General features: G+C 39.1%; 1 protein-coding gene across 1 annotated transcript in view; it reads right to left on the minus strand.

The window, feature by feature from the left end:
- reln (reelin) overlaps positions 1–12,080 on the minus strand; it is a 379,183-nt gene that overhangs the window by 130,804 nt on the left and 236,299 nt on the right. Inside the window, exons 24-31 of the mRNA XM_065275748.2 lie at positions 9,777–9,963; positions 8,219–8,424; positions 7,967–8,138; positions 7,466–7,672; positions 6,712–6,947; positions 5,052–5,209; positions 1,962–2,175; positions 1,788–1,864 (exon numbers count right to left, since the gene is read on the minus strand). Of these exons, the coding sequence (XP_065131820.1) occupies positions 1,788–1,864; positions 1,962–2,175; positions 5,052–5,209; positions 6,712–6,947; positions 7,466–7,672; positions 7,967–8,138; positions 8,219–8,424; positions 9,777–9,963 (1,457 nt within the window). The remainder of the gene's footprint in view (positions 1–1,787; positions 1,865–1,961; positions 2,176–5,051; positions 5,210–6,711; positions 6,948–7,465; positions 7,673–7,966; positions 8,139–8,218; positions 8,425–9,776; positions 9,964–12,080) is intronic.

Here is a 12,080-nt window from a genome sequence, read left to right on the forward strand (position 1 = left end):
GGTTTACAGGACTAGGCCTTAATTATATTAGGACATTTTAGTTTTTACGAACAAACCACATCTTGTGACAAAACAATGGCACTCATATATGTTGAGGTATGTCAGTACAAGGTGTCTTTAAATTATCGTAGCTCAAATAAGCATTTTAGCCTGGGACCAGCATAAGCCCTGTCCGGGAAACTGCAAGATTGTTTTTCCATATCAGATGTACAGTAGGTTGCTTCAGGTTGAGTTGTGATTTTAAAGTGTAGTTGTGTTCAGAGACGGATTGATCCTCCCATTGTGTTTCTGCATCAATGTTTAGGAACGTGTTGATTGTATATCATCCTCACAGTTGTCCACTACATCACTAAACATCAATGCATCTGTGAAAATAATATAACCATAAACATTTTTATGTTAGTATTTAAAAGAAACTTGCATCATGAGAATTAATATATAAATGGTACCCATACTTAAACAGAACAGTGTGTGTGAGAGAGATGCATTCAAAAGAGACACTAACGTTATACACACAAACCTCTAACTTCATTGTTAAATAATATGTCGTTTAATAGGTCATCATCAATATCTGAATGAGAAATGAACTGACCTTCTAGCATCTGAAATCTCGGTAACTTGTATGAATCACGTGAGCTACTGTAAGAATGTAATGTACTATAATATATTGTTGTCTTATCTTAAATATAAAAATAAAGGTGGGCAATGAAAATCATTCAAAATAATTGCATTTTATAAACTAACGTTACTGATCTTAAGTTTATTCGTAGAACGGACAACACAAATCTAACGTTAGGCGAAAGAGCACATTTAGCTAAGATAACTTACCTGAAACTGACCACCTTTTCAACACATGGCTTCAAGTTACCGGAACATCGTAGTCGAACCATTACTTGGGATTAGGGTGTTCCTCAGTCGGCTTCCCGTCCGTTATAATTGGTAAGAAACAAAAATAAAGGCGCTTGAGTGAGCTTTTTAAGTTTGACGCGTCGCCTTCAGCCACTGCCTCAGCTGCTCATCATATGCAGCCGGAAGTACGTTGACAAAATGAGCGCAATGGCGCCGCCCTTGTTGTCGTGGAAAATAAGGTGAATAAATGTTGTGATTTGCGATCTGTCACACTCCTGAGTTTATTTATTTGTGTGCCTTTCTTTCGAAGCAAGGGAGAAGGGAGTATCACATGTAGCATGTGCCAGCCCTGCAGCCGCACTACTGTTGGTGGTGGCTAATGATAAGCACTCGGCAACACATTAAACAGGGTGTATTTTTTTATTCGATACGATGAAACAACCACAGATGCTTTGCCATATTGCTGATGAGACCCATCCTGCAACATAATAGTTTTTCACAAAAATTACACTTTTGAGCGAACGGTCCTGCGCACTGTGTGCAGATGGCTATAGGTCAGGTGGCAGATGATGTAAAATTATGTGTCCATGCAGTCTGGAATCGATAAGTGGAATGGAAATGTTAATTTTTTAACAAGGATCTGATTCCTTTCTTATGGATCCGATTCCAGAATTAGAACCTTAATTCGATTCCCAACCCTAGGACCCACACAGACCACAGGGTGAGCACCTCCTGCTGGTCTCACAAACACCTCTAACAACAGCAACTTAGTTTTTCCAGAAGGTCTTTCATCTAGGTACTGACCAGGTTCAACCCTAATTGGCTTTAGTGGGCAAACAGTGTTGGGCTACAGAGTGATATTGCTACTGGTATTAGAAATGTGACCTCTTCATTTAACCCATCCAGTGAGTTGTGAACACCCCCAAAGAGCCACAGACCTTCATTGCGAGAGCGTGGTCGAGTACATGCTGATCCCATGTTCTTCCCTCCGATCCGAATGTAGAACTGAACCAAACTGTACAGAAAAAGAGCAAACAGTAAACCAGAGAGAGCTTCATCTATCACAACACTAGCACTTAAAACTTAAATTCAGAAGTCTGAGTGACCCTGACCGAGTGTTGGTGGTATCCAGGGGCACGGTTCGGGCTTCTCGTCTGCCAGGGCTGCTGAAGTAAAGGGCTTTACCTTCACCAATGGTGCCACAGCCATCCCCAATCTGCCCCCCACTCAAGCTTTGCCACAGTGCATTCAGTTTACCTTCAAAGTCCTCGACCAGTTCAGTGGGACTCGGTGAAGATAGCACACAACTCGAGTGATCAACCTCAACTGTAAAACAAATGTGACAGACAGTCTTTTTCTGCTGAATGGACTGGTTTCATTTCAATTTTCAATTTTTTTATCATAAAGCATTTGCCACAATTGTTCATCATACCAAAGCAGCTTTACATAAAATAGAAACAAAGGAAACACAGAAAAGCAAAGAATAACAAGTGTGCAACGCATACTCAAAATGTGACCTGTTTTTAACCTATCCCAGTGAGTAGAGAACACACGCACTGCAAGTCATGCAGGCACGCACGCACGCACGCACGCACGCACGCACACACACACACACACACACACACACACACACACACACACACACACACACACACTGGTTTCCATGTTTTGTGGGGACATTCCCTAGACATAATGCATTTTATATTGTACAAACTGTATATTCTAATCCCTATCCCTAATCCAAACCATCACAGAAAACTTTCTACTACTTTACATTTTCAAGAAACATCATTCTGTTTGATTTATAAGCTTGTTTCCTCATGGGGACCTCAAAATGCCCCACAATCAGGGGCGCGGGAAGTGGTGGCAGAGATTTAAAACTGCGATGACAATAAAATTATATCTTATAAATATCTCTTGAATTTTGATTGTTTCTGTACAAAGACATTTTGTATGCCATGTTTTGGGTGTGTGATGAAGAGAGGGATAATTTTAGTAATTTTAAAATTATTTAATTTATTTCAGTGTATTAGCCAATCAGATTTTGTCTTGACGTGATTGCATTCAGCTGATATGCTGTAATAGGCATAAGCAGCACGCACACTCACAGCCACATACTGTAGAACGACGAATGAGTTTATCTATCAGCTTCGCAATGTCTCAGAAGAGAATTTTGGATTTTTTTCAATCACACAACGCAAAATTCTAGTTAGACTAGTTATTAATGCATGTATTGCTAATACATGATTTACAATGGTCGCACTATATAAATAACATTTTAGTTTGCATGCGTAAAAAGGTGTGCATGCAACAATGAAACACATATAAAATAAACAAGAATGAACTGTGGAGAGTGGATGGCCTATAGGAGAAGGCCTTCTACTCTAAAATAATTTAACATGGTTTTAGAATATATTTTAATCAAAATATGTTGGCCTATTTCGATATTTTAAGCATATTCCGATGGAAAAATGTGCCCAATCTAAGCTAGGTTTAGTAAACGATTTTCTAGTTCGTCATCTTTTCAAAAATATTTAAAAATATAGCCAAATTGTTTCGCGGTGTTTAACGCACTTGTAAATGTTACAAAACATGTGCTTTATTGAATGAAAGTAAAAACGATTGAATTAAATGATTTAAATGACGTAAACTGAACTAAATAATATATGTACAATAAGGAACATGCATGCGACATTTAAAAGTGGTGGGTATTTCAAAAAATAATATAAATTATTCCCATGCATCGATTTTAATGTTAAACGTCTATAAATTCAAATGAATCCATATGGAAAATATTCTGACAATTTAGGATATGATGTTTGAATTTTAAAGTCGAAAAATATCTTATTTTTACACCGCAGGAGGCATGGCAAAGTGAAACAAACAATAAAGTTATAATGTTAGAGTTTAGAAATTTTAAAAACTTAACCAAAGGACAACAAAAAAGGTGTAGCCAACTACTGGCACCAGTGAGAATGCATATGTGTACATAAACTGGTTCCATACCTCCGACTTTCCTACATAACTTGCTCAAAGTTGATTCTTCTGTTTTTCTTTTTTCTTTACATCTTCAAACTCTATGTTGCACTTAAGCTCCACCATACAGCACAGCATGCCCGGTGCGTAATGCGTGCCAGAGGAGACTCCGCACATGACTTGCGTTGCATTTTGTAACTTTTACAAATCATTTTGTAATTTGTGTAACTTTTTGGACACATTTGTTACTTTGGCCCAAACATGTCTATATATAATATTTCTGATTATATTGCATAGTTTCTCCCCAATTGGGCTAATAAAGTAATGATTAAAAATATGCCTATATGGACCCGGCCCGAGGATAGTAGCAGAAAATAACGTCCCGGCCAGAGAATCTAAACTCAACTATGTTGCAATAGGCTATATAGTTTGTATTCTCCGTCAGCTTAGCTGTAGGCTACTTTATGGATGGGAGGGGCGAGTGAGTTTTTAAAAGAAGACATGGGTAGAGTGGTCTGCAGAATACAGAGCTTGTGAACAACATTAGAATTCTATAACTCTACGTTCCATACCCCCCCCCCCCCCCGCACCCCCTAACGAAAATATCTTCCCGCGCCTCTGCCCACAATGTCACAAAAATACTGGTATTCCTATCTTTGTGGGGACAATTGATCCCCACAACGTGATAATTACCAGGTACACACACACACACACACACACACACACTATCCCAGGGCAGCTCTCCCAGCACCCTGGGAGCAATTAGGGTAAGGTGCCTTGCACCACAGACGCAACCTGCCAGACGTGAGACTCAAACCGGCAACTCTTGGGTTACAAACCCAACTCTCTAACCACTATTCTACAACTGTTAAATACAGGTCACATTTTGAGTATGCGTTGCACACTTGTTATTCTTTGCTTCTCTGTGTTTCCTTTGTTTCATGGAGTACATGGAGTTACATGTTATACATATTATGAACATAGGTTAAAATGGAGAACATGGAGGTATTCAAAATAATTTCCTAATTGAATGGTATAGAAGTACATAGGTAATTTAACAATATAATAATAATACTGAGGTAGTGAAATCTGTAAAATTTTATTGTATTAAAGAAAGTCCTTCAGTAAGGTAAGCTAACATCAGCAGAGGGTGACAGCGGTCAAAGGGGTTTCTATTGTATCATGTCACAATGCCAGCTGTCTATCACAAATAAAGTGACAGTTACCTGTATATCCCATATCACAGAAACAGACCCCTGAAATACAGTCTCCATGACCCCCACAATGATTTGGACAGGGCTCTGAGATGTAGACGCCATCCAGTGCAAATGCTGGTACGTCCCGGTAGACGCTGCTCTCCTGGAACCACCGAAAACGTGTCTTACTGAAATCAAAGAGAAACACAGATAACCTCTAGAGTCCATAACATCTGAACCTCTGTTCATAACATTACCTCTGACTTTAAAGATGCAGTTTGTATTATTTTCGCCGCTAGATGGCGCCAGATCAAACAATAACAATGATGTTGTTTACTGACGCTCTGAAGCAGCGTGGAATTATGGGATTTGTAGTCTTTAACTCAACCACTGATGGCCATCAATCAGACGAGAACGAGAAATCACGTAAGGTAATCAAGTCTTATAAATGTTGCGTTTGATGACATCGTTTATTTCATTATGTAAGTTTATATGTGATGTTCAAAACAAAATTTTCAGTCATAGCTATTACAGTATTAGTCCAAATTCGATGGTTAACACAGCACAGAATTAAGTTTTCAACTTACAATCTACAATGATTTTTCACATAATGTATTGACAGCACAAATCTTATTGTGAAGTGTCTTAAAATGACCATTTATATTGCTGTACAATACCTTTGATGTGCATATCGTCCGCGGGAAGACGCGCTGATTACAATCTACACACTAATGTTGTGATCAATATAATAGCATACGTTTTTTGAAGGGTTACGAATCAAAACAACTCACCCAACGCGTAAAACACAAGCAGGATCAGAATATCGGTCTAGTTAAATGTTGTCGTGAAGCTCTCTCCATCCAGATAATGCAACAACAAATTGATCCTCTCTCGTTTTGTTCCAAACTCTTCTTGGGTCGTTTGGTTGGCCCGTACGCTAACAGGAGCTGACACAACCAGCGGCAAATGGTAAAGAGTTATCCATAAGTTCATAAGCAAGCGCGTAGCCCGACAGGCGCTATCGCATAGTTCCGCATTTGACCCCAACACTGGCTCGCTGCGTCCGAAAACTCAAGGCAGTGACTTGTTGCCTCATGAGGCCATGACTTCGGAGGCATGAACGCAGCTCCGAGAAAGGCTTTCCGACGCACTTCAAAGGCAGCGTGTTTGAAATATGAACAGAGAGCGCCTTTGTGATAACTGATCACATATTTGAAAACTACAATACTAATTTCTCGCTAGAAATGCAATTAAAATGTGTAAAAAGTGAAAATATACGTTTATTTACACTAAATTTGTGCTCCAGTCAGTTCCTTGGCCGCCATTTTATTTTTTCGAACTCGACCACTGTTGTCATTACGTCAGTAAAGGCGGTGACAAAGGGTCAAATGGATATTAACGTCATTGACATGAGACTGCACTGCCCCGTAACAATGTTTTGAATGGAAATTTTCTCACGATTTACAAGTAGTTGAAAACATTACAGATATTGATAGTAATCAGCTGGACAAAATATATAACACTGGCCTTATGGTTTTTGGACATTTTACTGCAAATATCTTACAAATTGCACCTTTAACTACAGCCAAACCAGAAACACACAGATACGTACCCTGTGGCCACTTACCTACAGGAAACTGAAAAAAAATCACAGCTAAGTGTTATATCAGATATCCAAGTGTCAAGTTACCTTGCAGCTACAATTCGTGGTAATATAACAGTAATCCTGGTCCAGCGCTCATAGTCTCCAGTGTTGTAAATAGTGGACTCTCTTAGTTCCCTTCCACTGCCCTCACAGTTTGTTGCCACAGGTGATGCTGGGTAACAGCCCTCCTGCACCAGAGTCCATGTGCGCCCGGCGTCATGCGAGTACTGAAGCAGTACAGGAGCAGATGCACTGAAGACTGACTCACAGCCAATATTCAGCTAAAGAACAAGAAAGTTACTAAGAACATAAACTTACTGTGGAGTACACATAACTGTACAAACTACAGGCAGAAAAAGAGATTTAATCACAATCTGCAGGTACTGACTAAGAGAGGGGATGATTTGGACAGGGCTTTAAGATAACATTACCTCTTACTTTAACTACTAGCCAAACCAGAAACACACAGATTTGTACCCTGTGGCCACCTACCTACAGGAGACTGGGATAAGTGTCTATAATCATTATAAAAATAAAAAACTCCCTTCTTTGATCTAGTGTGTATTTTATTTTATACAAACACCACTGTTTTCTGTAAAACCTAAACCAAACATTATTAATAGCATTAGCATAATCAGGGAAATTAAACATTTGGTTTGGTTTCAAAGGCCATGACTGAAGAACAAAGCATACAGTACTTTCCAAACCCAGTTAAACATTGGGAATGGTGCTAAAACTGGAGGACTGGATTTGGGAAACCCTGCTCTAGAAAATAACGGTAGGGTGACACCACCAATACCTTGAACTGCAGTGTGTAGCCAGGACGGAGAGATAGATCTCGAGTCACAGCCATGCGGTCACCATCAGAGCGCCCAAACACTATTGCAGAGGGCGTAGGTGCACAGAAACTCCCATTCCGATCCTTGTCCATTCCCTCATTTCCCAGCATCAGCCACACGCCCATCTGGTTCAGTGGATGATCGAATGCTGGTTTCTCATAGAAGTTCTACAGGGAAAATTAGGCACCAATTCAGATTATTTGTGAGACTGTTGGTTTGTCTGAACTGTGTCAGATGGAGGAGTGTTCAGGAAAAATCCTTATGTTCGAAAACCCTTTTTCTTACAACTTAATTTTGAAGCATGTCATTAATGTTTACGTAAAATGGCATAAATGTTGGACAGAAAACCTGTTTAACAGACTGTAGCAGTTTGTTGAAAACCTATTTAAAAACGTTCTGTTTGGTGCTAAATCTCAAATTTAATATTGGACAGTGAATGAGACAATGGTTGTGTAGATCACCTGGGGAAGCGTAGGATTGGCCATCGGGATGACATGCTTCTCCCTTTCAGACAGGATGATGACATCATCGATGGCCCATTGATCATAGCCCTCACCTGAGTGTAGGGGTTGCCACCAGCGGAAACGGGTGCACGGTGTTTTTGAAGCCGGTGGAAGTTCATAATGAACAAATCTACACACAAACGATTCAGATTTATTCACAAAATAATTCAATTTATTCTGTTAGGTGTTCAAAGTTTTCTGTGTTCTCACCTCGGCTTGGTGAAGTCAGTGTAGTACATCTCAGCTATCAGACCCCAGCTGATTCCACCATCATTGCTGTATTGCAGCAGAAGTCCCTCCTCTCGGCTGTCTGCTTGATTACACTCTGCCCAATCTCCACCCATCCGCAGATAGAACTGCACAAACTCTGCCCACTCAGTGTCCAAGTCCAAGCTCACTAGCTGCCTTAGCCCAGCCTGATTACATAGTAAAAGTTGATATATTCACATGAGATATAAATAGAGTTAGATGTTATGCATTTTATGGGTTCTTTTCTTAATGTCTAGTATTGCATCCAATGCTGTACGTGAACTGTATTGCCCGCTCGCATGTCTACATGGATTACATCAACAAAGATCGATTCAGAAGCACTTCAATAGCAAACGCAAACACCTTCATCATGGTCAAAATTAATCTACAATGAGACAATTTAAAACATCTTTTAAATTAAGAGTGTAAAACTTCTAAACTGTTTCACCAAAATTAATAGTGGAGTAGTGTAAGTGAAGTGAAGTGAGTATTTGCCAATGTATGGTAACCCATACTTGGAATGTGACCTCTGCATTTAACCCATCCAGTGAATAGTGAACACACGCACTGCAAGTCGTGAACACACAAACACCCGGAGCAGTGGGCAGCTATCCCTGCAGCACCCGGGGAGCAATTAGGGTTAAGGTGCCTTGCTCAAGGGCACCACAGTCGCAACCCGCCGGTCGTGAGCCTCGGACCGGCAACGCTTGGGTTACAAGCCCGACACTCTAACCACTAGGCTACAACTGAAGTACTAAATAAGTACATCAATTTGGCTGGAAATTATTTAAGTACGCTGTTATCTCTATAATGTGTCAGAGTTTTTTTTATGTTTATGTGCTTTTATTTTGACCCTAAAAAAGGCCTTTATGCTGAAAAGGGTTGGCTGTAGTTTATATCTTTCATATAGTGAGGAATACCTTAGTGTTTAACATCTGCCCTAGAAACTGTAAAGATTTCGATTTTAGTTGTGGACATTATTCAGAACTTACAAGATGGCACAACATTGTAGATGCAATATAGATGCAACAGTCTCTGTTTGTAAAATGCACAGAGATTTAATTTCCTGCAAAAAGAGAAACTTTCACATGCAACATGTTGTTTTATATGCATTAACTTACTATTTTTGTTTAGCAATTATAATGTTTGGGTATAGAACATGTATATAATTATGGTTACAGACAGGGTTGCCAGATCTGCTTTTAAAAAAACGTGCCCAACAGCCAAAAAAAAAAAAAAAAAAAAAAAAACTATGCAAAAAATTTGCCCAATGACCCAAGTCCAAATAACAAAACTTAACTCATAACTTAATAACATAATTTACTAATTTACATCAGATAAACAAAGTCCCTTCCACCATTATCCAGCAATAAAACAAACAAAAACCAACAAAGAGCCCAATTCCACAGTAAAAACAGTAAAAGCCTCTCTGCTATCCCAATACATTGCAAGACTTCTGTTCTGTATAGCATTGCAAAGAGACTGGCAGCATTTATAAAGTAGTTGATAACAGGTGTACCTTACTAAAGTACAGAGAGGATCCAGAAGAAACAACCCCACAGCCCTGGTCAGGGGGCACTATATGTCCACCAGTCACTTCCAGCCATGTTGACATCAGTGTGTTCTGGGACTCAAAGTCAGAGAGTACACTGGAGGATAAAGTGGAAAATGGCTGGCAGTCTGAACCAGTGAAACCTTCATCGCACCTGGAAACACAAAGACAAAAACAAAGATTGAATGTAGTGTTTACTAATATTTAACTAATTGATGTGGCTAGCCTGTCAACAAACAAGATCAGCTCACAGACTTAAATAAAGTGCCAAAATGAATCATCTACACAGCAAAACCACCAGTGTTGATTTTACAGAGTTCCCTACTCTAGAGTGGTCAGGTGTTAGTTGTAGTGTTCGTTTATAATTTATCATCACTCACAGTGTCAGAAATAGGGATGGGTGGATCGATCCTAAAGTATCGATATTTCCGATCCTGCCTTTGTATCAAAAGGATCGATTCTCAAGTACAAGTATCGATTCTATTTGTTTGTTTGTTTTTTAACAAGTGATTTGAGAATTTTTTGTAATAGTTGGACGCTGTTTTGTATATAAATAGACTTAAATCGTAACGTCAGTGGGAACTATCTTCTTCCGCTGTATTACTGCGTTTGCTCATTCAGTCTTATCTCCTTCCGCTGTATCACGCGTTTGTTCGTTCGTTCGTTCGCTCATTCAGTCCCATCTCCTTTTGCTGTATTACAGCGTGCGTTCATTCGCTCAGTCACTACCAGCACACTCAGTCGGCGCAGGCAGGTTTAAAAAAGGGGTTTAAGTGCATTGTTGCATTCAGTTAATAATGATGAAGCCTCGTGTGACATTTGCAATGCAGCCTCACAGTCATCCCTGGTTTGATTTTTTAGTGCATTCCAGTAACTTTTATCAGGGTCTTGTTTTATTTTTAAAATCATTAGACTTTATCAGTCAAAGAAAAAACAGGCTCAAGAGGAAAATTTTTATTTCAACATTCACTTGTTTTATCTCAAAAACGTATAAAGGGAAGAAATGTCGTAATAATGTGCAGTGCAAAAAGGTGTCATGTATATTATTTGATATTAATAATGATGGCTATCAAAAGACCCCATAAAATCACTTTAATAAACTTTAATACATACATAAAAATATTTCATAAAAGTATCGGAATCGGTATCGGAATCGGCGATACTTGTCTTAAAAGTACTTTGTATCGGATCGACAAGAAAATAACTGGTATCGCCCATCCCTAGTCAGAAACTTCCACAAGGGGGTGTTGCTTTCTAGTGTTCCAATAATAACGTTTGCGGGGAGTTAAGATTCACGCCACGCCCCTTCTTTCTGAAGCGAGAAAGTCAGTTACTCAGCATCGACCGACCTGGGCTGCGTTCAGCCCCGACAAAACGTTGCACAACGTTTATTAAACTGAAACGGTGATGCATTGAACACCCTGTTGTGATGACGCAAGAGTTGCAACTACGGTAGCTGAGAGGCCATTCTTTGTGTTCTTTTTTAAATGTTTCTGAAGCCTGATGAAATCGTTATAAATGTGTGTTTAATACTGTAAAATACCCTCGATGTTACAGTCACTGACCTTGCCGTCCAGAATGGAAGACAACATTCCAACTTGAACCCATTGAGAGAGCTGTCTCTTTACTATCGCGTGGTTTTATACATCTTGCCGCTGATTTGGCTGACATTTCTGACACACCCACCAAACAAGAGAAAACGCTTCTAAAACCTGTTGCATTCCGTTGCACACCGTTTCAAGGAAACATGTCGTTCAACCCGGAAACCGTAGCAAAACGTTGCGCACCGGTGTGAGATTGAACGTGCCCCTGGACTCACGTTACTGAGATTAGTCAATAATAAGTTAAATATGATGGTGATAAATGTATAATAAACTGCAAATAATCCGTGTAGGTTTGTTAAATCGTTAATATTTTGGTGGGTGACCACAAGGAAATCTTTAAAATTGAACTGAATTTCAATTTGTAATTGGCTGACGTTGTTTAATCGGTTTAACGTTACCTCATGACGGTGCAGTTTTGTTTAAATAATGCAATGAGTTTAATTTTTGAGTGATTTTGGACAAATATTTAACGTTAACCAATTATTATTAAGAGACTAACGTTATATTAAATGTGCTTTCTTAATTTTGTATTGAGGTAACTTAAACTACAATTTGTCCAACATTACATAATTAATAAAATCTATAATTATGTATGTGCTCGACGTATTTGCAAAACAACGCAAAATAGCTAATTTTCTATTTGAGATACATTTTAACAGTTAAGTTA

The sequence above is a fragment of the Paramisgurnus dabryanus genome, chromosome 9 (assembly GCF_030506205.2).
Source record: "Paramisgurnus dabryanus chromosome 9, PD_genome_1.1, whole genome shotgun sequence".
In the NCBI taxonomy this organism is placed as follows: Eukaryota; Metazoa; Chordata; class Actinopteri; order Cypriniformes; family Cobitidae; genus Paramisgurnus; species Paramisgurnus dabryanus.